The sequence below is a fragment of the Phodopus roborovskii genome, unplaced genomic scaffold (assembly GCF_943737965.1).
Source record: "Phodopus roborovskii unplaced genomic scaffold, PHOROB, whole genome shotgun sequence".
In the NCBI taxonomy this organism is placed as follows: Eukaryota; Metazoa; Chordata; class Mammalia; order Rodentia; family Cricetidae; genus Phodopus; species Phodopus roborovskii.
Window position 1 is genome coordinate 2,185,970 of NW_026126585.1, and position 27,941 is coordinate 2,213,910.

The 27,941-nt window shown below is 41.4% G+C and overlaps 1 protein-coding gene across 1 annotated transcript; it reads right to left on the bottom strand.

Annotated features, from left to right (window-relative positions):
- Positions 1–227: 227 nt before the first annotated feature.
- Positions 228–20,692, bottom strand: LOC127236384 (contactin-associated protein like 5-3-like). Its single transcript, XM_051204009.1, has 3 exons — positions 20,662–20,692; positions 17,146–17,250; positions 228–462 (listed from the first exon to the last, which is right to left on the bottom strand). The coding sequence occupies exons 1-3, from the start codon at positions 20,690–20,692 to the stop codon at positions 242–244; spliced, it is 357 nt and encodes a 118-aa protein (XP_051059966.1). The 3' UTR covers positions 228–241.
- Positions 20,693–27,941: the final 7,249 nt, after the last annotated feature.

Consider the following 27,941-nt stretch of genomic DNA (forward strand, 5'->3'; position numbering starts at 1 on the left):
GCATAACAAATTCTTTCAAGAAAAAAAAAACTATCAAAATTGCAAGAAAGGGAGGAACACACTGAACTTTCTCCAGCTGACACTCTGATTTCCCTTGGGATGGAGTTACCCTGGAAGCAGGGTCCAGATGTGATTTCATTATTTCGGAATGGGTACTGGACAGTGATTAAGCCTCCATAGTCTGGATACTGCAAGATGCCAGAAACACTCACTGGTAAATGTTAGCAAATCTCATCTTTATTCACTGGAAGACGAAAGCATTTCCTACCCAGGTGCTGTCCTCTTGCTTGTACTGTTGCCAGTTGTGCCCTGTGTCGCTGAACATCAGGCGATAGCTTGTCACCCAGTCAGAGCTCCCGTGTCTTCCCTGCGTGGCCACCGCTGTAATCTCCACTCTGTTGCCCAGGTCCACCTGGAGCCACTGTTGGGCATTGGAATCTGCTGGGGACCAACCACCAGTTCCTGGGATAGGATGAAAGAGAGACTTGTAATAATGCCTTAGAAAGCCACCATTCGTATGTCCAAGACCAATGAAGCTATGTTGGCTAAGGTACCTTTGTACTCTGTCTCTAAAACTCTTACTACTTTCAGAACTAGATTTCTGTCCTGTAACTCGGGGCTCCAGGTTCTTTGCAAAGGCAGTGTCTCCTTCCTTTCCCTTCCCCTTCATTCTTCCATTCCCCTGTCTTTCACTTCTTACTTTTCTCTGTCTGAATTTGTACTAGGAGACTGCCAGGTGACCTAAATCTCCCTGTGGATACAAAGGTGAAAGAAGACATTAACAGACCACTTCGCCACCATCATTTATTCATCTAACATTTATTCTTCATGAGGAGTATGCTGGGTAAAGGGGAAAGAAAAATTTGATGAAAGCATGCGAGAAACCTCCCCAAGAGAAAGACAGAAGTTACAATAGTGGCCCAGGGGACAGACTATTTTAGAAGGTGTTCAAAAGGGCCTTCCAAACAGAGACCGGAAAGCTGACACCTGAGGCCAGCATACCATGCCTGGAAAGGGTGGGAAGTAGACAGTTATGCAGCCACTTAATGCACAGGGAACGAGGAAGGAATGGTGTATGCACCATCTCAGTTCATGAGGAAGCATGTGCATTTCATATGTAGCCTGCTGCACCAAGACACACACAGACTTGGCAACAGCTGCTTTGTTCATAGACTCCTCATGAAATTTAAAGTTTGTATATAATAAATATTCATTCTCCTGGAATTGGAAGACTCGTGGCTTAAGTTTTTGTCTCCATTTCAAGAAGGAAAAAAAAAATCAGTATGAACTTTTAGTGGATATTGAATCTCAAGTCCTGTGGAACCTGGGTAAAGGAGCATCACAGAGTCAACGAGATGGGGAGGAATGTGGTGAAAAATAAGCCATTTCACTCAGAATACACGCTTGGTCCCATAATGCTCTAGTATTCACTCACCCCATGGCTTGGCAGCTCAGGCAGTTTCTGTGTCCTGGTACCCAAAGTTCCTCACCACATCTGACTAAATACAGAAACTGGTGGAAGTAAGGCAAAACTCATTCTGATCTTAAGACATGTGTAGGATGTGAGGACTATCTTTCAGCATCAGATCGTCTCTAATATTCTTGTTTTATACGCTTCTTTTCATTATCATTATAATTTTATTTCTTCTATTATTATTAATAAGCGTCAAAGCAGGGAAGAAGAATGACATGTGATTGCTATTTACTCTGAAATGGGTATGAGTGTTGGGTATGACACCACGAAGACAGGTCTGTGGTACACTGAGTACTTCCCCCCTTTCTGTAGGAAGAGGGCTGCACATGTATGGGGGGGGGTAAGTTGAGTAACTGTATCATTTAGCTTTCTATATTATTACAACTATAACCCCAAGACCAAGTTCTCAAGAAGAAAAGTTGTAAGTGGATTTCTGGCTACCCTCTGCCATTTGTTCTCACCTTTCTACATCATTGGATAAAGACTATGTAGTGCTGTAGTAAAGAAAGGTTGATTTGTATACTTGTGGTTTTTGCATGTAACATTTCCTTTAAGTACATCTATTGGATAAACTTATAAAATATATAAGGGAAAGGATAAAATTATAAACTAATACACACAAAACTTTAAGAATGGACAGAATAATGCAGGACTTTGGCCCTTTTGAATGATGTGCATGAGGTGTAAGAGCTGGGTTTGGATCCCAGTACTCATGCAAATCCATCATGTGGGTCCCAAGCTTTAGTTCAGGTTGTTAGCCTTGAAAGTAGGCTAATGAACCATCTTTTAAGTTGGAAATGGAAAAAAAAATGATCTCACTGTAAATATGTAACATTCAGAGTAAATATTCAGAATTCAGTTATACTTTTCCAAAACATAAAACCAGGGATAATCTTAAGATTATGTCTAATTTCATTTCCAGCTACCAACTAACGAACCTCATTCGCTGCATCCTGTACTCTTGACTAAGGTCCCATGAAGCCCAGGCTGGCCCCAAACTCCTTAAGTAGCTGAGTATGACCTTGAACTCCAGATTCTCAGGCCTACACATGAGTGCTGTGATTATAGGGGTAATGTTGGGAATCTAACCAGGGCTTGGTGCATATTATATTAGCTAGACTGCTAACTTCAGGCTTTTTTGTTTTGGTTTATTATTATTATTATTTTTTTCAGAAAATGTGGTGCAACTACAAAAACTAGAAGCCTGCTCTGGTAGCCAGATCTCCTTCCTAGGTTAGGTTTAAGAAGGTACTCCCAATTGTACTTAGTCATAGCACCAAGGGAGTCAGGCAGCTTCTCCTACCAGGTATGACCTATAATTGACTAAGCAGGGGATTTCAGTTCAGACACCCAGTGTCTAGCACCAGAGTGTTTTGCTCCAAAGCACTAGCAGTCACCTTTTTCTTTCACTCATCTTCCCTGTTCCCACTGAGCCACAAATCACACTTCACCCTCTCTCCAGTGTCTCTCTAGATTTTCATGGAAATCAGTAATTGTTCTTCCTTTGAAAACATAATTTACAGTAATAGTGTGTATGTGCATGTGCATGCGCGTGGTAAGTGGGTATATCTATAGGTCAGAGGACAACTTGTGGGAGTTGATTCTATCCTTCCATCATGTAAAGCATAGAGATTGAACTCAGGCCCTGAGGCTTGGCAGCTGGTACCATTTACCCACTGTACTATCCTGTCGTGGTTTGAAAAAAAAAAAAAAATGTCCCAGAGAGGGAATGGCACTATCAGGAAGTGTGGCCTTGTTAGAAAAGGTGTGGCCTTGTTGGAGTAGGTGTGGCCTTGTTGGAAAAACTATGTCACTGTGGTGGTGGGCTTTGAGGTCTCCTTTTTTCAAGCTGTGTTCAGTGAGAAACAGTTTGCTTCTGATGCCTCAGGATCAAGATGTAGAACTCTCAGCTCCTTCTCCAGCACCATGTCTCTCTACACACCATAATGAACTAAATCTCTGAAACTGTAAGCCAGTCTCGATTAAATGTTTTCCATTATAAGAGTTGTGTGGTGATGGTGTCTCCTTACAATAAAATACCTAACTAAGGCACACCTCCCAAGCTCCTAAGATTGGTATTTTAATTCCTGTGTGTCAGGGAATAATAAACTGGTCCCAGAGCTGCTCTAGAGGTTGTAATAGAGACTTTTACTCAGTTCTTCTGCATTCAGGTTTGTCTGTCAGGTTTTTACGGGGACTAAGTTTTAAGAGCAAGATGAAAGACTCATCTGTAGAATTATAATCAAACAATAGATAAGGCAAAGAAGCGGTGTCTCTTCACCCTTGTAAATCTCTCTTTCTGCCTTTTATGCCACAGTGCCGATATGATAGCCAGCTTGAATATAGAGTGTAATAGACTCAGGGTGTGACCCAGAACATCATGTGGGGAAGTGTAGAACTTCCTCCATTTCTGCCTATTTCCGTTTTCATCTCAGGAATGGAAATGAGAATTGATGGATGCCACACATTGGAACTGGCACAGCATGGATTCTTTTCAGAGATATTTAATAGCACACATTCCAAAACAGACTCTGCCTGTACAAGACCAGCTGAAATAATTAGATGGGACATACAATACTTTAATACTTAGGGTGTTTTTAGCACACAGATTGGCTTATTTTATCTTATTGTTTTATTTTGTGTGTGTGTGTGTTTGTGTGTGTGTGTGTGTATGTGTGCACAGTGCATTTACATGTTCATGCGTTCATTTGGATGCTTGTACACATTTGTGTGAAAGTAAGAGACCAGTGTTGACTGTCTTCCTATATTCTCTTCATATTTTTTTTTGAGACAGGGTGTCTCCCTGAACATGGAAGACCTAGTTAGCTCTAATTTGATATATCCTAGAGTCATCTAGGCTCTTAGTCAATTGAAAGGTTGCTTGGATAAATCCATAGGGGAGGAGTTATCTGGATCATCAATTGAGGTGGAGGGCCAGGTCCACCATGGGCAACACCCTTGCTTGGACAGGTGATCATGGGTTTAATAAGAAACCACAAAGTAGAAGCCTAAGATTAAGCCAGCAAGGCCTGTGGTTTCTGCCACCAGGTTCATACTTGAGTGCCTGCCCTGACTTCCCTCAAAAATTGAAGTGACTTGGAAGTGGAACCCAAATGAAACAGTGGAACCTTGATCAGAGTGTTTCATCACAGCAACAGAAAGCAAACTCAAACATTGGAGCTCACTAGCTACGCTAGACAAGTGAAAGCCAGGCTTAGCTTTTCTCCCCCTTGCCAGTGCTGGAATTGCAGACATACCACTCCATGCCTGGCTCTTAGATGATGCCAAGAATCCCATCACAAGTCTCTATGCTTCTGCAGTAAGCACTCTGCCAACTGAGCTATCTCACCAGCTCTTGACTGCTGTTTGATCCTCACAATAAGTCTTATAAGGAAACATGTTTCCCAGGCCTGTGTCTCCCCACACATCACACAGAAGCCCTATGAACAACAAACATTTCCCTATGAATGAACCAGGAGCTAACAGGAAGTATGAGCTGCAGACTCAGTTATGACACCCTCTAAGGCAAGGTTCAAAATTGCTCTATGGACAAATCTACTTAAAGAGTAAAGCACTGATAATGGCTGATGAGGTAACGAGTAACTTTACTAGATGTGCCCATCGTCAACACTTCTGTTACATCCTCAGAGTTGTGTTCATATCCTACAACACAGGACCCCTCACTTCCTGCTTCCTAGGAATCAGGGACAGTCTGGCTGTGGGCTGTGCTAAGGAAATCATATCAAACACATAACTGACACATCCTCCTCCTTCTAAACCTGTAAGAAGACTCCTGTTTTGCCATGTGAAACGGAACTTTCTCAGAACCCCACCACACTGCTGTCTAGAGCATCAACACTTCTTCTAGGAAAAGTATTACCCCAAAGGGCAATCTGCTTCAATATCCCACCCCAAACTAAGGATTTTCGCCTATGAAAGACTGATGCCAGAAGTTACATGTGACATGATGAACCAATAATTAATTGAGGCTCAAAAGATTTCCAGTTTAGTTCTAATGCCTCTATTTGTTCCCTATGCAGAACCAGGATCACTTTATGCACACATAAAATAGCCAGTCATTTATAGAAATGTGTCTGGAGATCATGCATATCCTGAATTCCAAATTTAAATTAAATAAAACTGCCTGGACTTCCTTAATGAAGTCAGCTATACCTCAATGTTCATTCTCTCTCTGTCTCTCTCTCTTTTCGTGTGTGTGTGTGTGTGTGTGTGTGTGTGTGTGTGTGTGTGTGTGTGTGTGTGTTTACAGGTACATGTATGCACACCTCTATGGAGATCAGTGGTCAACTGGGTGCCCAGCATTTCTCAGAAGCTGTCCTTGTTTTGGACACATGGTCTCTCATTGATCACTCATTTGTCTATTCTGGGGAGCCTGCAATCTCAAAAGTTCCTCCTGTTTCCAACGCTCCAGTTCTAGGATTACCTAAATGCTCTACCATACTCGGCTTTTTACATGGGCTCTGTGGTAGTAACATAGGGTCTTAAGCTTGCAAAACAGACATTTTATCAAATGAACTATCTCCCAGACACAATACTCAACTTCTTTATATGAAGACTGACTCTATGACACAATTATGACACTTCTGAATTGGAAGAAGTTTCTATCAAAAACAGTTGCTCTCGAATTTTTCTCATACAGTGAGTGCTTAGGTCCATTTTAATTTGGTAAATCACTATACTAGATAATATGTACTGCTCAGGCTTGAGGAATTTTTTGGTGGTTTTTATTGACTTATTTATAACTTATTGGATTTATTTATAATAATTGAGTTCCATCCATAAGTAAGTCAGTGTAGAAGATTTAACAACATAGTAAGATAGGATTCCTGACTTGGGGTGTATATAAGAACAATAATTCCAGCTCTAAATGTCTTTAAAAGGAAGATGGAGATATGAAACCTTAGTCAGCAGAAATGCCAAATCTTATTGACATTACACTTAAATTGTTAGCCAATTGCCAACAACTTTTATACTAGAGTGCAGTAAACATGTTTTCTTGTGTAATTTCTTTTAAAAGTCTGTTTTTTTTTTTTTTTGGTTAAAACGATTACATTTCACATTTGGAACTTGGGACAAATAATTTCCCTGCCTCTGTGTTAATATTATGATGAAGTCTTGGAAGTTAAATCAGTTTGTGGCATGCTTGCTGCACAATGCACATTTAAAAAGCAGGGAGTCATGACACGAATTTATAATCCCAAAGCTGGGGAGGTGGAGACAGGAAAATTCTTAGGATTTGTCTGGCTAGCCAATTTATTAAGTTCCAGTTCAGTGAGAGACCCTGTCTTAAAAAATAAGGAGGATGCCCCAGGAAGAATGACTCCTCAGGTTGTTTTGTGGCCTCCAATGCATGTGCACACGCTTTCTTGTGCATACAAGCACACACACACACATACACACACACACCAACACACACATACGAGCACACATGCACACCAGCAAGATGTGGGAACTTTGTTTTGTGCTTTGGGGAGCACTGCTGTATTTGAGAGTCTGAGTAGATTTATTAGCTTCTGAAAGAGGTGGACAGGAAGATGTTGATACTCTACTGGTCTGTCTCTCTATACAGGCCTGGCTGCATTGAGTACTTTGTTTATATAGGGAAAAACATTTTAATTTTACACTGAAGAAAAAAAAAAACTCCTACAGATGTAACAACAATAAATATTGCACAAATAGGGCTGAGGTGTAGCTGAGCCTAGAGTGTTTGTCTAGCATGCATGCATGAGATCCTAGGTTCATGTCCCTAGATGGACACACATACACACACACACACACACATGTGATAACATCACAAAAGCAATGCTTGCCATAACAAATCATTAGGTTGCCTCTGTGGGATATGCTGGTGCAATTATATGACAAACAATAAAAGGTGCTGTGTGTTCACTGGGAGAGGGAAGTACAGGCACTTTTCACAGTACATGACATTTTAAGAGGCACAGGACTGTCTCTGTTTTCTTTCTGATAGTGACAAATAGTAAACTTCCAGACAAACAGTAGTGTATAACAGTACTGTTCTTTTCTATCTTGCACTTTAGTCAGCTTTTTTAAACTAAAAAACTATCATCTGGTAAACAGAGGCAGCCCTTAGGCTGTTGATACCCTGCATTCATGGAGATGAAAGGAAATGAACACAGGAAAAGGAACTCTCTATAAGTCTGATTTAGAGCATTCTCCTTTTGTTTGTTAGTTTTTGAGGCAGGATCTCTAGCCCAACCTTTCCCCAGATTGTCTATGTTGTTGGGGAGGGCCTAGATCCTCTGTTCCTCTAGCTTCCACTCCCATTTTGTGTCTCAGAAACACACGTGTACTACCACACCTCTGTCATTCAGTGCTGGGAAGTGAACACTGCCCTTTCTGCACATTACAAGTACTCTACCAACTAAGCTGCATCCCCAGCCCTGAACCTGCTGAAACACATTAAATCCACATCATGCAACCTCAGGCAGTGTATATGGGAGCCTGGAGTTGTCATTAAGCAAGCAGATAGGATGGCACTAGCATTATGGGGTCCTCGGTGTTCTTATTTAACACATAAGGCTAATCACACTAATAAACTCTCATTCCTAAATTCTTTCCGATCTCACCTCCTCATAATCAATGATTCAAAACGAAAAGTAACTACCAAAGACCTCCATGGATTCTTAGTGACTAGTGCAGCCTGAGAAAGGTGGTGTGTGTATGAGTGTGTGTGGTATGTGTGGTGTAGTCTGGTGTATGTGCCATGTCTGGTGCGTGTGTGTATAGTGTGTGTGTGTGTGTGTGTGTGTGTGTGTGTGTGTGTGTGTGTGATGTGGTCTGGGATATGTGCTATGTCTGTAGTGTGTGAGTTTCTGTGTGTGTATGTGCACAGTATGGTAGATATGTGGGTATGTAGTGTATGCTATGTTGCATATATCGTGTGGTATGTGAAAATGTGATTTTTTTTGTGTGGGGCTTGTATTCTGTGCCAAAATATAAAGTCTAAAAAGCGATGAACTCAAAGCCTTTTCATTCATCCATGAACTCTGTAACAGTCAATTGATGTAAAAGATCCAATTTCTCCATGTAATCAAAATTGTCATGGCAGAGGTATATGATCTGAACTTCTAAATGCAAGCATCTCAAAAATATATATTCAAGTAAGGAAAAAGACGTAACATTCCAAGGGGTAATGTTAAACAGTTATTTGTGAATTCTCTTTTACAGGGAAGAGAGCCATGAAAATTTTTCCTCTTGTGGCTACTAAAGCCTTTATGATTATGTGTGTTTTAATCACACATGGTAACTTAAATTCTTCCCCTCATGTAGATCACATCTGGCGTTTGATACTTGGCCAGCAGCGGCTGGATTTTCTGTTCCCACTGTGAAAGCCCATCTGACTTAATCCCCCAGCTCTGAGGCATTCTCACCACAAAACACATCTCATGTGACACTCAGAGGTTCTCCCTAAGCTGTAATTACAGCGAATTACGTGGCCGCCTAAGTTAACGGCCACTGACCTCAGCTCAGCGCAGTTTCCAGGCCTTTTCAGGAGTGATTAGTGCTCTTTCTTGCTTCTCAATTTCCTTGTGTGAGACCCAATGAAGGTTAGAGGGGCCATGGAAGGAGAACACCACATTCATTCAGCAAATCCCCTCCAGTGATGAGACAGCAATGCCCAACATTCCTTAGCTCCAGGGCTGGGTTGTCAGATCTTGATTGATACAATAGCTGTACCAGAGGTGCTATTTTTATTTCATTTTATTTTTATGTGTTAATAAATTAGTTTGTCCCTGATGAGACTCGTTATAGCGGTACTGGTTGGGAGTGGAGCACAGCCTTCCTGGATCCTCCCTCTCACTTTGGATAGCCATTGTCTTGCTGGTGCACACTTACCAGCTGTGCACTTTCTTCTCCAGTGTAGCCACACTTGAGAATACTCAACTCTGCTGTTATCCACGTTCAGTGCATGGTGGATTTTGTGTGGTTCACAGGGGATTCAACAACTTTAAATCATGTCCAAGGCTTGCAGGGAAAGTCCTTCCTCTGTGTAAAATGGTTCAGCAGGACTGCATGCAAGGATACAGCTTATTGAATAGAAATTTTCACCGAATTAAAGTATCTTCCTTGGATATAGGAAGAAGGCCTTGGAGACTCAAGAAGTAAACAAAACTGAAAGTCTCGTGAGATCTGGAAACCTACACTATTTTCAAGACCTCTCGCAGATGTTGTAACAACAGTAATAGTTTGGAGAGAGGGGAGGCTGGACTCAGCTGAGCTACTGAGGGATGCAGCTGGGCTCTAGAGTGCTTCCCTGGTAATGAGTCTTTCCATGCTCCTGTAAGAGACCTCTCACCCACAAACCTGCAAGGAACCCCAAGAAACGAAGTGGTTCACTGAGCTAGACCTGATCCTCCTTCCTTGGAATGTTATTAGTACCCTGTTATGGTGCACAGATGTTTTTCATATCTTTGTAGCAAATGGCAGTCACCACCACTGAGCATCTGCAGGCCTTTAGAATGGGATTCTATTGATGGGAATGAAATTTATTAAAACTGGGATTCCATCTTCAGGAAAATAATGGATAGACCCTACCCCTTGTATGGAAAGCTGGATGGCCCAATGCAGAAGGAATTTGTTAATTACTGTGACAGAAACACAAGTGAATGAATTGACTAATTGACTTTGTTAAGAAAATCTAAACAAACCTGAGAAATCCTGTTAGATCTGTGTTGTCAGGAGCTCTCTGGCTCCTTGTAACACACCCACTTTGTGGTTATGTAGTTGTTCAGACCAAGTTAGCTGTCTTTGCAGATCACAAGTTTTTCTATTTGCTAACTGATTAAATGCAGATACCAGAAAGGTACATGCTAGAGTTATGAATGTCTGCCCTGTAGAGTTTTATTCTCACTTAAGTTCTGATGATGATCAGTTACCAGTGTCAGTCTGACTTGGTTAAGGGACTCCCAGACAGGCGGTAAAATATTGTCTCTGTGACAAGTCTCTGGGAGAGACTGGCATTTAAATCACTGCACTTAGTGGGGCAGCAAGTCTCATCCATGTAAGAAGACACCATGCAATCCCTGGAAGGATCAGATGAGGTGCACTTGTCCCTCTTCTGGGGCTGAGACACCTTACTATCACCTGTTCGTAGCCCGCTGGCTTCCAGGCTCAAACATCTCTGAGCTCAGAGAGTTAGAGATAGTCACACATTCTCAAGCTTTAGCTCAAGAGTTATTCCATCCATCAGCCCTGTCTGTTCTCAGAGCTCTGGGCTCACAGGGATGCATCAGCTTCCCTGGTTCTCTAGAGTGTAGAAAGTGCACTGGGGTCCTTTTCAGCTCCATGACCACAAGACACAATGAACTTCTTCCTACATGTCTGTATCATCCATCCATTACATGCCTAACTGCTCATTGTATCTCTTCATGTGTATGCCCACATGCATCTATAAATAAATACATGCAAGCATATATACATATTTTTCAATCTCTCTAGAAAATCTTAATGAATATGGACATTAACTTCTCTTGCATCTACTTGCAATTTTATTATAACATTCCACTTTCCCTTCAATTCTTCAAATGACTTCACACTCCTTGAACATCTTTTCAGTCTTCTTGCTTCCCTTATTAATGAGTGGGATATTCCTTGATGTGTTCTCTGTACATTTACATGAGGCCCAGGGCTTTAATTATCCAAATGTCATACTCTGACAGACATTTACTGCTTAGCAATTTTAAGTCATGTCCTTGGAAATAAAAAACAAACAAACACAAACACAAAACTGTATGTGTGTCTTAATCCCCAATCTATAAGAGTTTAAATCGAGTTTAAAGACAAATGGCCATGTTTTAGTGTACCTGCTTGTATATATAGATGCATGTGTCAAAATTGGTGAATGGATATTTAGAAGGGGCAGTGACTTTGTGTTGGGTGGGGACATGGAAGAAAAGAACGCTACCATTGTGTGCTGCTATGGGAAATACTACATTAGAAGTACTGGGGATGCAGCTCAGTTGGTACAGTGCTTGCTCGAGGCTTGTTCCCAGTATTGCATAACTCAGGTATGGCCATATAAGCCTGTAACCATAGCACTGAGGAGACAGAAGTGGGGACTAGAAGTTCAAGGTCCTCTTCCGCTGTAAATTGACTTCCAGAGCAGCCTGAACTGATGACCAGTTGCGGAAACAACAGATGAATGAATTCTGAGGCTCCAATGGCACCGTGTGGTGACTTATTAATGATAATCCTCTACTGTTCACTTGAAATCCTATGAACAGTAGAGCAAATACCAACACCCAAAGGGAGTATGGGAATGAGAAGGCTGTATCAGTTCACTTAATTGTGCTAAGCATTTTATAATGAACACACATGTCACATGATCGCATGATATACTTTAACATATACAATTAATTTGTCATGTATGGTTCAGTAACACCATGGGAGAAATCATTGTGCTAATAAGAATAGTGCACATCTACTTCCCTGTACATTGCTGAAGTTATGAGGCTCTTCTGGACAGAGACATGGGGAGGGTGTCCCTGGATGCGAGTGAGGATGTAGGAGAGTCCTTGGTGAATGTATAGTGTGCCCTTGTTATTTCTCCCTGTGCTGAAGCTCTATCACCATGGAAATGGGGATGAGGGTGATTCCTCCTTGAAAAGTGGTTAATGTACTATGAGGTGAAGCAGCAAGCATGTTGCTCTTGTGAAATTTTCAGTTCTATGTTACATAAGCTTGTAACAAGACTGAATTTCCAGATACACGACCCAATACTAAGGGAGAAACTCTTTGATATCTTTGTGGCTATCAGAGTATCTAGCATTTCATACCTATGGGGGTATATTTGATCTCTGTCCATTCACAAAATGATAAGGTAAATTTAAAGGACTCCATGTAGAAAAAGGATATTCAGTCTCTGATTTCTTTGGGCCTTGATAGTTTATAGATAGGACATAAATCTAGTCTTAGAAGAAGAAAAATAAATCATCACTCTTTTGCAGTTTTCAATATCAATTAATGCTACATGGTTTCTTTTTTAGATTGCTAAATTTTATACTTGCCTGTTCATTCACAGGAAATGTTAGCATACTTAAATGTTTTATACATACTAATATAATCATAATGTATGTACATACATCCCCTATGTAGACTATATTTGCATATACACATATTCATTATTTTATCCATTCTTATGTGCATATATTCTAGACTGAATTCTTGGGATTTGTGCTTACATTCCCAGAGCAAACTAATTTTTAAAACTATTTATTTTTGTTGTTATTTTACTTTATGTGTCTGTGTGTGGACATGTGAGCAGCATGCCTGTGGAGGCCAGAAGACAGCAACACAGCCTTGGAAGCTGGAGTTGCGAGCCACTCATGACAGCTGGCAAGCAAACTTGGGTCCTCAGGAAAAGCAAGCAAACACTTTTAACCACTGAACCACCTCTCCAGCCTCTTCACCACATTTTTTGTTTGTTCTTTTGAGTCAGGGTCTCTCACTGATCTAGCAGTTCGCCTATTTGAATAGACCAGGTGCCCAGCATGTCCCAGGGATCCTCCTGATTCTATGCACTCCTCACAATGCTTGGGTTACTGTGTATATTATGTGTGGATGATGAACTGAGAGGGTCTCATGTTTGTGAAGCGAGCACTTAGTCAACTGAGTTGTCTCCTCAAACTGTGACCTCTTTGTAAATAGTATTCCTACATGTTTTGGTCAATCATGGGTGAAGCTTCTAGCACACATAAGAAATACACATGAATAGTTACAGAAGAATTGCCTCCAATTCCTTAGCTTGTAACTCTGCTTGCATTTTAAAACCTCCTAGAAACCTTCCATGCTTTCACTTAATCAATCTCCATACAAAACATCTGGGCTATGGGTTGGTCAATGTCACTGTTGAAGGTGCCCAGGTGATTCAGACAGAGAGTGAGAGCAAGGGTTCCAGTTTCCCTTGAGCCTGGGGGGGGGGTTGTGAATCCCTAAGGGAAGACGAGGCCCTGTGAATGGAGAGTCCTGCCAGTACATTGCGCACTGGGATAGAGCAGGGAGTTCTATTCTTTGCATTCCAAATTTAAGATTATTGCTTCTGCTTAGCCTTCTCAGTTTAGACTCCAACGAAGAGAGGCATGACTTCAGTCTCGTTTCTCACACACTGGTCTGAGGTGGAAGTTACCAGGATTGCACCAAGCCAGAAATGGACAGGTATAATTAGCCATTACAGAGACATGGTCTCCAGTCAGTATCTGTTTCTTAGAGAGGTTAAGTGACCTACAATTAGACCTGCAGCTTCCCCAGAAGTGGATAAGGACTTCTTCGGTAGTGTGGGCCTGGTACCACACAATTTTAGTGGAGATGAGATTAGTTGTCTTGGAAGCACTTACAGACTCTATATTAAAGTGTTTCATCCTGAGTTTCTTCCTGAAATAAAAATGGGGTCTCCTTGTTTGACTCCCAGCTTTCTGTTCTGCAGCGGCAAAGTTCTTCTCAACATGGCCTCTAGCCTGGTTCTCCAGGTAATATTGCAAGATGCGCATCATCCACAGATGCCAAGGACATAAATGAAAGCATACCGAGAGGCTTGCTGATGCCCATGGGACACCACAGTGTCACAGCTGCCACATGAGCTCTGGCTGGTCAGTTCCCAAGCCATTCTTCTTTCTGGCCTATCCTTTCCCACTTCTGTTTAAAAAAAAAAAATCAAGCTGCTATCATAGCTCATCATGAATCCTGAATTCAGTTGAGTTCAGTTTGAAATCAAGTGTTTCCCTTTCCTTGCTATGAGATGTTTGGCAAACCATGCCATTTCCCTGAAGTTCAGAAACGATATTTGGTTGGAAAAGGTTATAATTAATACCACATAATAGTTTTGCTATGGGTTAATATGATAATATAAGAAAACAATTAATAAGACTTACTGTTTATAAGATTAGTCAAGTGTTAAAGCAAACAATGAATAGTTTCCTCACTGTTCTATGTTGGAATGTTTTGGATTTTTTTTTTCCATTTAGAATAGTACAGCCCTTTGGCATCCTCAAAGACGCAGTTTCAGAATCTTCTGTATAACCTACACAGTTTTTGGTATAAAATAATAGAATAGTGATTCTCTTCAGTGTCCAATGTGTTGTAAATGCTAAAAAAATAACTGCTGTACAGTGTTGTTTAGGGAGCAATGTCAGAAAAAACATTCATGTTCAGTATAAAGGGAATTTTCCTATTGTTTCCACCCAATGAATAGGGAGATTCATCTGTATTCTTAAATGGCTTTCTCAAGTAAATTATGACTGACTTTTTGGCTGCTGATAACCATTATAACTGTGAGCTTGAAACACACGGTGTGAAATACACTGCGAGAGTATAAACAGACTTATGAATCAGAACTGATAGAGATTCAAAATCATAAAGTGTTAACAAATTAAATAAATCCATTGAGGGTTAAAATATCAATAATTCCATAACCAACTAAAATTTATTCCAGAATGCAAAGGTAAATCACAATGGAAAAATATAAGCTAGTCTGCCTAATACACAGTTAAGAGGAATTGGCATGAATAAGAAAAGGTCAATGGATATGCTGCACTTGAACACAAAATTATATATATACATATGTGTGTGTGTGTTTGTGTGTGTGTGTGTGTGTGTGCACACGCGCGCTAATGTGTGCTTGGGTGTATGTGGATGTACATGCACTTGTTTATGTGTAAAGATGCCCAAAGTTGACATCAGTGTTCCCCTAAATAGCTTTAACTATCAACTTGCCATAGCCTAGAGACACCTAGGAAAAGATTCTTGAGTGATTGACCAGATTGTGCCTGAGAATATGAGGGAGCGAAGGACTACTACATAGGGGAAAAGATCACACTGGCTCTGGAACCCCCACACTAGTATGCTTTCCCCCTGCCCCAGCATGTTTAAGGAGACTCTCTTGATTGTTAGTAGATGTGCATTGTGGACAACATCATCTACTACTGGACCTGCTGTCCCAGACTGTATCAAAAGCTTTCTAGGCATGAACCTATGAGAAAATCATCAAGCAGAATTCTGTTCCTCCAAGGTTTACACCACACTTCCTTCATGGTGAGTGAGATCTTTGGTCAGATGTAATGTAACAGCAAGCAGGCCTGCTTTCAGATTCCTGTTTCGATGCCTGCCAAGGCTTCCTTCACTGATGAACTATAATCCAGAAGCTTGAATAAGCTCTTGTTTTCTAAGCTGCTTTTTGTCTGAGTGTTTTATCACAGAAATAGAAAGGAAACTGTAGTAGGTCTTCCTCAATTGCTCTCCACATTACATGTTGGAGTAAACTCTTTTGCCAACAAGAAACTCACTAGTCTCGCTAGCCAGGTTTGCTCTAGGCATGGCCTGCCTCTGTCTCATGAATGGTAGGACTGCAGGCAGCTGCTGCACCCTCTGGCATTTACATGGCTTCTGGGGATCTGAACTCCTGCCTTTATGCTTGTGAGGTAAGTGGTTTATGCACTGTGCCATCTTCCATCAAACATCAGCCCTGGCACTCAACTATTTTTGAACCAAGAACAAATTTATAATGCTAATCAGATTTTAGAATTTTATATGTTAAGATATATAAAAAAGAAATCATTTAGTTCTCTATATCCATGTCTATATATCACAATACCAATATCAAAATATGATTAAAACATAGCTAACTATTCACCCTCTTGTTGGTTAATGCATTAAACATTAGTCAAATGTAACTACTCTAGTTTTACCAGACCAAGTAATAACCCACAGCACCCTCTATCTGGTATTTGTGTTTCAACCTTTAATTAAGTACATTTAATATATGCTCTAAAATGGTAATATTATTCTCACAATAGACCTGTTGTATTGAAATATTTTAATAAACATTCCATTAACTTATCATGAAGCATTCTTTGGTGAGTATTTATGCTGACATGAAATGTACATAATAAAGCAACTATTTAAAAAAATAATCTTCCCCAATACTTCTTATGATGGCCCCAAGAGGAATACACAACTTTTGGGGATGGCTAAGTGGATGAAGTGCTTACATACAAGCATGAAGATCTGATTTTGATCCTACAGGACCCATGTTAAAAAAAAAAAAGAAAAGAAAAGAAAAGAAAAGAAATAGGCATGGTGGTGCATGTTTGTAATCAGGCAGAGACAGAAGGCCAGACAAGTTAACCTTCAAGCTTCAGGCCAACGAGACACCCTTCCTCATAAAAGAGCAGATAGCATGTAAGAAACATCACTCATAGTTGGCCTCTGTCTCTTCTCCAGCACACTGCATTCTTGTGTGCCTGCATATATACTCATATGATATTTTTCTGTACTCAAAGAAGTAATTCATATATACAAATATATAGAAAGAATTTCACAATGTGGCCACGTGTTTCTATGAGAGAGTACTTCCCTAAAATGCCTGGGGCCATGGTTTCCAGGGGTAGTACCTCAAGAAAAACAAAACCCAAAGAGCTTCCTGGTGGGTCTTTGGACTGGAGGAATATGATTCAGTGTGTGTTGACTATCTATTACATGATGGGAAAATTTTTTGTTATGGACTTAACCTCCAGATTTTCATCACGAGTGTGACAGTAACTGTGCCCCCAATATAGACACAGTACTTTTTTCTCCTTATCACTCACTATGTCTTCATCTAACACAAGTATTAAGGGTTTACTCATTATACTTACCCATTCTCCAGTTGAGTTGAGCCTGGCTGGAACTTCCAGTGAGATCCGAGGAGCTGGAGAAAGCCTTTGTTGAGAGGAAGGAGGCCAATGGGTCATCACAGTTGTCTGAAAAGACAGGGAGAGCAGGAGAGATCAGATTCAATTGGCAAGAAGACTAGGCCGTCTCATTTACTAGTTATCTACTTTGGAAAAGATGTGTTATTATTTCAGGATGTGTTATTGCTTATAGTCTTCAAACATCGTACATATGACTTCCTTTCATAGATGAAGAAAATAAAGGCTAGTAAGTAGCATAACCAAAACTCTCAGCAATATTTGTTTGAGTCAAAAATCTAGCTCCCCACGTTCTCCATGGAGGGGTACTCCCTTAATCTAGAGGCAGGAGGGAGGGCCTAGTCCCTACTCCAAATGACTTGACAGATTTAGATGACACTTCCAGGAAGGTTTCACCCTATATGTGAAGTGTGGGAGTGGAATGGGATGGGAGGGTGGTCGGGGGACATGAGAGGGTAGAAGAGAGGGAGGGAGGGAAGAAGAAGGAACAAGGATCGATATGTATAATAAGAAAAATAAATAAATAAGGGAAAAAAAACTTCGCTCCCAATCCATCATTTAGTTAAGCATTTGAGCAAAGCCTCACATGTCTGTGTTTAGTCCATGAGAAGGGAGACTCTTAGAGAATGCTATTGTCTATCTCCCATCTTCAGCCTCCCTTGCAATAAATGTGTCTGTCCCAACAGGATAATTTTGAATTTCTTACTACGATTTGTGGGTGAGCCACTGAGAAATGTGCTACTATCGCGGTTAAATAAGGATCAGGATAAACAAATAGGCCGAATAGATGTTTATTCAGGGAGAAATAACTTACAACCTAGACAGATGAACACCAGGAAATTCAACCCGATCCTCTCCTGTCCGAGTCACGCCAGCAAGAGAGCGCCTTTCCTGGCCCCCTCCGACCTCCTTCCACAGGTCACTTCCGCCCATGGCTCCACCCCCCAATGGGTGTGGTCAGTGCCACAAAAGGACTATCTCATACATGCTACTTACCTAATAGCTCACTTATGTTTAGGACCTAAAAGGGAGTAGTTGCAGATGTGCAATCTTGAGCTGGATAGTAGCACCAGTAACTAACTTTCCAGCCTTCCCTGATGAGGTACTTTCTAAGGCTGCTTTGATAGTACTAAATAAACAAATATGGGCCATTGTGTCAAAGGGGCCATTAAGGAGACATGCGTTGGTAACATGGTTATGTTCCTCCAAGCTCACACTAATCCATAGTCACTGGATTTCACAGGGAGGAACTTGGTCTTCACACTTAGCACATACCAATACATAACTGGTTTTTTAAACATTTGTGCTCACCAAAATGAGCACTGAGATTTAATTACCATTCATCTGAAATAAGAAGAAGGATCTTTAAGAGATGATTTAGCCATAAGAGTTCCATTCTCCTTATGAGTTTAGTGTTTCAGAACTACAGTTTCTCAGCTTTTTCCCTCCTGTCACTTGGTGGCTCGGTGATTTGGCCTTGCTGCACACTGACACCTTGATACTAGATTCCCCATCATGCAGAAATGTCACCCTTATCAATGACCTCTCTCTGGTATTCTGTTAGAGTAGCACATGACAGGTTAGGGAACTTAGTCATCAATGTACCAGAGTGATGCATTTTCCTGAATCATCTGCTAGGTGCTCCATGATCTTGTATGTCTCTAGCAAGGAATCTGCTGCATAATAATATTCAAGTAAATGTGTGTGGAAAGAGTGTGATGGTGAATAATGATGGCAGGGACAAGAGAAAGGACCAATCAATCAACCAATTAGCTCACCTCACAAAGCCAACATTCTTTCCACATTTTTCCATTTTCTACATAATTGATTGTCTGGGACATTGAAAAACGACTTCATAAAATCTATACAGACCTTATTCAAAACAGATTTGAAATGTGCCACTCAAGGTAAATTTTCTGGTATGCAGGCACTTGGGAGGAACTGATCTGACATTTGAAAAGAACATTTACATAGGATCATACTAGTTTATCCAACCAATTCTAACAAAGCTGTGTTTCAGGTAATTGCAGGAAAAATAATTAGAAATGTAAGGATTAAATTTTTGTTTGTTAAGTGTGTTTAAAAATTACCTAATAAATGGTGTTTTGGGTTTCTTCCAAATGCAAATGCTTAAACATTGTTTGCAGGGATGGAACAGAGGCATATACCAACTGGACAGGAAAATATCAGAAACACAGCAATGGCAACTCAGTGGTCTGGGGGCATAGAGCAGGGGAACATGGAACATGTGGCTGTTTTACTCCTAAACAGAAAGCAGGCTGGAGAGCTACATGCATACCAAAAAGCACTGTATGATATCTCTCTCTCTCTCTCTCCCCTCTCCTTCTCTGTCGCTCTCTCTTTCAGTGCACACACGCGTACATGCGTGCACACACACACAGATGCAAGGCATAAATTTCATTTGCTTGTGGTCCTTTTGTTATCAAAATAACTCAGAACATCAGATACAGCTGATGGGATAGCTCAATTTTGCAAGTTGCCACCTAAAGGACCAGCGTTCAACTGCCCAGGTAAAAACTTGAGTGCTGTGCAATGTTCTTTAATACCAGCACTGGGGAGGGAGAGACAAGTGAATCTTTGGGGATTGCTTGCTAGCCTGAATAACCTATTTTGTGAGTTCCAGTCCAGTGAGAGACCCTGCCTTAAAAGACAGGTGGGAAGTGTCCTGAGAGGAGATACTCTATTGTTCTCTGGCTTCCACAGACACACAGACATGTACCAGACTGCATATGCTCCTGCACACATGTGCAACCGAATACTTGTGCACCCAAACACTACAGCATAAACACACATGCAAACACACAAGCTACCCTTATTAGACTCTGATAACTTTTCCACGTGCTGTGGATAACCTTTACAAGTACTGTGCTCCTGGATCTGGTCTTTCTCATAAGCCTTTCTCATCAGGTTTTATAGAACAGTGAATCTTTTGTTTCTAAACATGGTAGTATTGCATTCTAAGGGAACTGAACATACTTTTAAAAAATAAACTCTAAAGACAGTTCAAATCACATATCACTTAGAAAACAGCTCCTTTTAGTAGTAGCCCTTGTGTACACATGCAAGTTGTTAAAATGCCTGCAACATTATGTCCTGATCATTGGAATTTAAGTTATCCCATGTATTTTAAGTTCTATTTGTGCCTATCCTCACATGAGCACTATGGATAGATCTGGACAAAATAGAGCTATACACCACAGAGCAGATCCATTACCACAATCATATACCTCAGGTTGCTCACAGACTGCTCACAGATACAAGCACATAAACAGGTGAACTGCAGGGAAAGCTTAGGCACATTCACTAAAGTTTAGCGGGGCTCAAAATCCCTCATCCTTGTACACCTGTCTATGCTCCCCTGGCAACAGCTTTAGGAGGACTTGAGCTTCAAGAACCCATCAGCCTCACAGCAACAATAGCCAGGTCCCCTACTAGTCTCACCTCGGACCTTTTTGCTGACATGTTTGGGCATCATCAAACCTATGAACAATGACCCTGTCCAAAGGACAGGCCCAGGGGAGAACGTTAAGTGTCTTGGTCTCATACACCTGGTATACGTAAAGAATGGGTTCTTAAGAATCCATCTAAACTTCTGATCTCCTGTCTGGAAACAATGATAAAAGTGGGAGAATTTCAAATCAGAAGGGAAGAGAGGTCATCCTGACTTCACCTAGCATAAGGAGGTGTCTTCATGTTTACCCAATAACCCCGGGAGAGAAAAGACTGGACCATAAGAATTTGGAGGTCCCAAATCATAGATTTGTTTCTTCCCCTGCCATGGTGTCTGAATACAAACTAGGTAAGTGTATCAGGCCGTGTTTTCATCTGCCAAGCAGAGAGGGATCTGCACCATATCCGGTCATAAACTCTGATGGAATAAGGTCATGAGGAAATAAAGCTATAACATGAAGTCCACATGAGAGCAGATAGCAGCATGGACTTCTGGGATACCTGCGGCCATCCAGGAGGAGACCTATCATTCCTAGGATCATTCCCCCTTGTTCTGACATGCTCCAAAGAAGTGGTACTGAAGGTGGCTCTTCGATGGTAAGGGCTCACTGTGAGCCAAGGACACAGGAGAAGTACAGAAGAGAAAAGGATGAAGATGTGTGAGGAGGAGATCACAGGGTGTGTTCAACATACAGCTGGGCATCCTGGTAAAGGCTGGCTTGACTTCACACCCAGCACATGTCTGGAAAGAAAGAAAAGGAAATTCCATCTGCTATATCACTCCTACAGGCTTCCTACCACATTGACTCTCAGATTTCGGCTCCTTTACTTCCTCAGTTTCCTACCATGTTTTCACAAATTGTGAATCCCCCTCTCACCACCATGCTGTTGTCATCGTGTGTGTGTGTGTGTGTGTGTGTGTGTGTGTGTGTGTGTGTGTAGGAAGGGAAAAGAGTAAAGAACCCTGATCTGGAGGGAGGGTATGTTTGTGAGACTATGTCTACATAGACAATAGTCTCCAATTTGCAATCCTCCTGCCCCAACATCAAGGGTAGCAGGCATTCTGATGCAGAGGGAAGTGTTTTCAGTTTGGAAAAAAATTCTTGAGAACCCGTGCTGGTGAATCTCAGTTGTCAACTTGACTGAATTTAGAATCAACTAAGAGGGAGTCTCTTGGCACAGGGACCAGGGATTTTGTTAATTAGGTTAGTTGAAGCGGGAACACTCACTGCGAATGTGGGCAGTGCCTTCTGGTAGCACCTAGAAAGAAGACAGTACAAAGGAAAAGCTTTTGCTTCTTTTCCTTGCTTTTCTTAGCATCTTACCAACAGGTTCATCTACCCTTGTAAAGAGTTTTAGTGGAGAGCAAGAAAAGAAATACCATAATAGAGGGAGCCATTATAAGTTTGAAGAGAAATCTGTCACTAGGGAAATGTCCAGAGATCTATAAGGATGACCCCAGCTAACAATCTAAGCAATAGTCGAGAAGCCCCAATAATGAGATTGATAACTTCCTTGTATGACATCCTAGAGCCTTCATCCAGTAGCTGATGGGAACAGAAGCAGACACCCATGGCTAAACACTGAGCTGAACTCCTGGAATCCAGTTGCATTCTACATTCTGTTTCTACAGAGTTCCCTGACCAGGACAGGGAGTAAACATCATGTTTTCCTTACACCCACTTCCAATGCATTATTCTGAGATATACTAGGAGAAGTGATGAGCAGAGGGGTAAGAATCAGGCTGCAGAAACCCACAGAGACCCCTGGCCTGAAAAAGGGGGAACTGGTGGACCTGAGAATGATAGCTGGGAAACCAGCATAGGACAGTCCCAGACCCTCTGAACGTGGGTCTCAGTTAGAAGGCCTGAACAGTCTGAGGAACCTCTGACAGTGAAATCAGGATGTATCCCTGGCTCATGAAAGGACTTCAGGAGCACATTCCCCATGGAGGAATACTCCCTTAGCCTAGAGACATGAGGGAGGGCTTAGACCCTACTCCAAATGACTTGACAGATTTTGATGATTGCCCCTTGCCTCACCCTCCCTGGGGAGTGGATGGGAAATGGGATGGGTTGGGGTGACAAGGGATGGGAGGATCAGAGTGAGAGGGAACTGGGGTCAATATATAAAATTTTAAAAATAGTATAAATAAAAAGAAAACGGAAAGAGATTTACTTTGTTGCTCCTGTTAACACTACTGGTGACACCCTTCACTGACATCATGACTTAGTCCCTTTGGTCATCCAGTGTGGACTGAAGTCCAACAGTTCTCCAGGGATCCTTCATGCTGTCAGTACTAGATGGACAAAGCTAAAGCATATCACCTTCTGTACTATATTGCAGGGCAGAGAGGGGGTGAAGCCTCCAGCCTCTTGTCTGAGAAGATACAGGTTCTCAGCTTCTCCAGTGTGAAAACAGCCATTGGCACTTACCCAGACTGTAGTATCAATCAATTTGATTAGTCCTACTTTAATATATGTGCATTCTGCCTTCTGTTTCTACAGAGTTCCCTGACCAGGACAGGGAGTAAACATCATGTTTTCCTTATACCCACTTCCAGTGCATTATTCTGAGATATACTAGGATTCTCCAGCAATTGTGAAGTAGACATCATCAAATGCACAACAAACTACTTCCAGAATGAGATCTCAAAATTCCCCTTCCTGAGACATTCTTTCCAAATTGCAATTTGAAATCCAAGCCCTAATTAAAGTGGGTATGATTATTTTTCTTTTGCAAATGACCATCATTTTAGCAAGAGATTGCTGGGGGGAAGTCCTACTGTATATATGTTTCTCTTATTGTTTGATGAATAAAACACTTATTGGCTGACTAGCCAGGCAGGAAGTATAGGCAGGGCTAGGAGATGAGAATAATTCTAGGAAACATAGGCAGACAAAGTCATCATGTAGAGCCCCCTCCAAAAAAAGAGAGAACGCATGGGGTGCTCTCAAGTAAGCCAAGACCACATGGAAATACATAGATTAATGAAAATGGGTTAATAATTGAGACAGAGCTAGCCAATAAGAAGCCCAATTATAATGAATTTGTAATTAATACAGGGTTCATGTGTTTATTAGGGGCTTAAGGGCTGCGGGATCACCTGGGACAAAAGAAAAAAGAACCATTTATTACAAGGGATCATCTTTTCTGTTTTATTTGTTTTTAACATTAATTTTATTTTTATTTATCGATAAGTCTCTCTCTCTCTCTCTCTCTCTCTCTCTCTCTCTCTCTCTCTCTCTCTCTCTCTCTCTGTGTGTGTGTGTGTGTGTGCCCGTGTGGTTGGGTTCTACGTCCCTGAAGCAGGAGGTATGAGCTGTTGTGGATTGCCTGACTTGAGAGCTAGGAACTGAACCCAGGTTCTTTGCAAGAGCAATAAACACTGCAGACTGCTGATCCATCTCTCTAAACTTCTACTGTTTGATAACTTAAAAACTTAAAACTTAAAAAAGAAATGCTTGCTATACTCCATCAGTATGTCAATAAGAATCCAAGTCTGCCTAGTGGGACCAAAAGCTCATTTGCTTTTATAGTTCAGAAGCTAATGACACAACCTGTAACCTATCTACAAACAACATATTCTAATAACCAAATATTATTGGAACCACACAAACATTTGAATTCTCTTTATAAATGAAAAGATTTGGGTCAAAAGAGATGGTAAGATCCATCTAGAACTGTTACTGGACCAGCTTGGATCAAGACATAGGTATAAGACTGCGTACTGGTAGGCAGAAGTTTCTGTCCTGCCCCATCCTGCAGCTGTTCAGTCCCAAATAAACACACAAAGGCTTATATTAATTATAAACTGTTTGGCTTATTGTTCAGGGATATTAATAACAAACACTCACGACTTAGATTAACCTGTAATTCTTATCTATGTTTTAGCCACGTGGCTTGGTACCTTTTCTCAGTGAGACACAGTTGTCCTGCTTCCTTTGCATCTGGCTAGTGACTTTCCCCCAGCCTTCCTCTTTCCAGCATTCTCTTAGTCTGATAGCTCTACCTATACTTCCTGCCTGGCTACTGGACAATCAGCATTTTTGTTAAACCAATATGACTGACAAATCGTTACAGTGAAAAAGAACATTATCCCACATCACACTGGTGACCTCTGGTTAAGTTCCTCTTCTATGTGAGGCAGGCCACGATTATTTATAATACTCATAACAATTTATTCAATGTGCCTTGTGTGTTCAATGAGAACTGTCTCCAGAAAATCATGTGCTTGAATTCTTTGTGGTGGTGGTGTGTGGAAAGCTGTGGAACCTTCATCTGGTGAAGCCTCCTTGGAAGAAATGGACCACAGGAGACACATCTTGGGGTGATGCAGCTCACCTCACATCCTATTCATCCTGAGTTTCCTGACACTGGAAACGATGCAATTTATCACAATGATGAGTGATATAGCTAAGACAGGAAGCACCATTTATGTTTATTAATGTATCTTATTGCTAAAAGAAAGCTGTTTCTTCATGGAAAGCCTTGACAAATAACAGTTGCTTACATTTGCATTGCTTCCCGATTTCTCCCTTCAGATGCATTTCTGACCCTCCCTCTCCAGAGGGGAAGAAGGACAACGGACAGATGAACAGGTAAGAAGAGAACATCCAAAGAAATGGCATATTTCTGTTTCTGAGTGTCTGCATGGAATCCTAAGAAAGTTGACACTTAGCACCGTTGGGGTGGGCTTGACTTTCTCTTTGCTCTTATGAGCTCCACATTGCAAGGATGCTTTTTCCCAGCACAGAACAGTGCACAGGGAACATGGAGTAAATCCCACATTAGCACAGCTTCTTAGAAGTTACTGCTCAATGTCTAAGATCCCGCTGCTTTAAGTAACATTTTTTTTTGGTTGCCAACATATATTTTTATTCATTATTATTAAAATACCAATAGAATTACAGATGGTACTGAAGTGAAATTGTGTGTATCATCTTGATTACTACAGTAAATTGTCTGCATATGGGGATTTAGAGCTAAAGAGATTCACTTGCATTTATCGGCAAGATAAAATTCCTCTCAGCTTTGAACACGTAATGACCTACTTTGCTTAAAGTATGAACTCTGTAGCATGTCTTTACGGGTACTTAGAGGCAATAACTCAGGATTCTACCTTCCTTTATTTTTCCCGTTGCTACCTATAATTTAACTTAGCAAACAAGGAGAATAAACTGCAAAAACTGTGGTTTTGCTCCTAAATCTGACCCAGTCTCCTGTCTCCACCATAAAACCCAAGGACAAATGACTTTATTATAAGCAGACCAAAACACAACAGATCTCTGAAGTTCACCTCTCCTTCTGTGTCCAGCTCTCAATCTCCACACGACTACAAGGGCTCTTTTTGCATTGTATTGTGGGCAGTCAGGGGCAGACTATTGGCTACAGGAAGGCAGTGGTCTCAAACAGAAACCTGGGGTCAACCAGCAGATCTTCGGTTGTAGCAAAAGGTACCTCAGGGGTAGAACAATTGGTTAGCAGGCATAAAGTCCCTGGGTTCAATTCCTACCACCAAATCCAACCATTGTTTAAAATAAAAAATAAGCTTGGGAATTTGTGCTTAGGCGCAATTGCACAGAAAACTGAAAGGACACGGCCTGAGATCCAGGGTCCTCTGCCTTCTCCTTGGACATTGTAAATACTAGGTCACTTCCTGTTTCTCTGTTGTAGGACCCTGAGCTGTAAAAGGGTAAGTTACTCCTGTCTTCTGCCTCATCAACACATTTGAGTCCATATAGACATCAGAGTTTCTGTCAGACTTTGATAAGTATGGAGAATCTCTCCAAAATGCTAGAGATGAACACAGAACCTCTCATTGAACTGAGCCTGTCGTTGGTGACAGACTAATGGGTCCACAGTGGGCTGCAGATAGCCCAGTCCCATCTCAGTGCAAACAAGAGGGCTTTTCAAGCAATCCCATCCAGCTGGTGGGGAAAACTTGCTCTGGAGTTAGTAAAATTCCTCCCAAAGAAGCTCCTGGGGCTGCATCAGAATTAGATCCAGGAAGCAGAAGGGCGCATTGAGAGGCTCCTGGAGTAGGTCTATCTGTAGTCGGCTGTGCTGCAGCTCTGTCTGGAGTCTGCAGTGTTGCAGCTCTCCTTCTGGGGACTGCAGTGCTCCAGCTCTCTAGGGCCCACAAGGGAGCAGTTCCCAGGCTGCTGGGTGAGCGCTCTGTCTGGTGGAGGGATCAATGGGAAGGAGCCCTCTGGTTGGTCAACAATAGAGTTCTGAGATGTCAGGAATAACAGTAGAAATAGAACAGGAGGCTGTCATGAAGGTTAGGAACTGGTAATGACCACCATGAATGCGTAGGATGACTGTGCATGTGTGCGTGGTTTGTAAACCTTTGACAAGGGTCAATGTGGGTCTGTGTCTACTGTTTTTCCTGTAGCTGCCCCTCAGCACTAAGGTGGCTACTGAGCCTGGAGAACGGAACACCTCTTCTGAGTGTAGCCCTTCGTTTCTCAGACTGCCAATTGATATTGTACAATTCCAGCCATAAAGTGTTTTCTTATCAGATTATAACCCCAGCCCAGATATGTTTTCATAGTGCTGTCGGTTTTTATTTTTTATTATTGGAATGTTCTCTACCATTGTACAATGTATATTATCGCATCCATCTGCTACTATTTTCCTCTACTCCCTTGAACTCCACACAATCACTCTCCCAGTTTCATACTCACTTCCTGTTTTGGTTGTTGTTGTTTATAACCCCCAGTCCAGTGACTGTCCCCTATATGTACGTGGGTTTGGTGCCATTCACTGTGGCAAGAATAACATACCCGAACCTGTATCCCCAAATGAGTGTGACTGTGGCACCCTTAGGAATAAGGGTGGAGCCTCGGGTCCTCCCCTCCCCATTTGCTAGAATTTTGACTGGCTTGATCTTGTACAGATCTTGTTCCATATTAGCAAAGCTACAGCAAGATGATGTGTGCAATAGCCATTTCCTGTCTCAGAGTCCTATTGATGGTTTTGACTTTTGTTTCCTTCCCAAGGAATATTTTCTTCTCTTCAAACTGTAGCACTTTATTTTCTTCGATGTCCTTAAATCTGACTTATCAGTGGCTTCATTGAATTCAACACAAGTTTCTTTGCATGTTTCCTTCAGGATGTTTTCTAAAGTGTAAAGTTAGGGACTGATGTGTGGCATGGTGAATGAAAGAATCAAGACTTCAAACAACAGACTTTATTCTACAAGAATGACTGGAATAGCACCAGAAACCACAGGGATGTGACAGATCCCATCCTGAGAAGTGTGCAGA

Coding starts and splice junctions, on each gene's coding strand:
- LOC127236384 (XM_051204009.1), bottom strand. CDS start 20,692: ATGCCCAAACATGTCAGCAAAAAGGTCCGAG. Junction 17,251..20,661: donor TGTCAGCAAAAAGGTCCGAG/GTGAGACTAGTA, acceptor CTGTCTTTTCAG/ACAACTGTGATGACCCATTG. Junction 463..17,145: donor TCAACTCAACTGGAGAATGG/GTAAGTATAATG, acceptor ATCCTATCCCAG/GAACTGGTGGTTGGTCCCCA.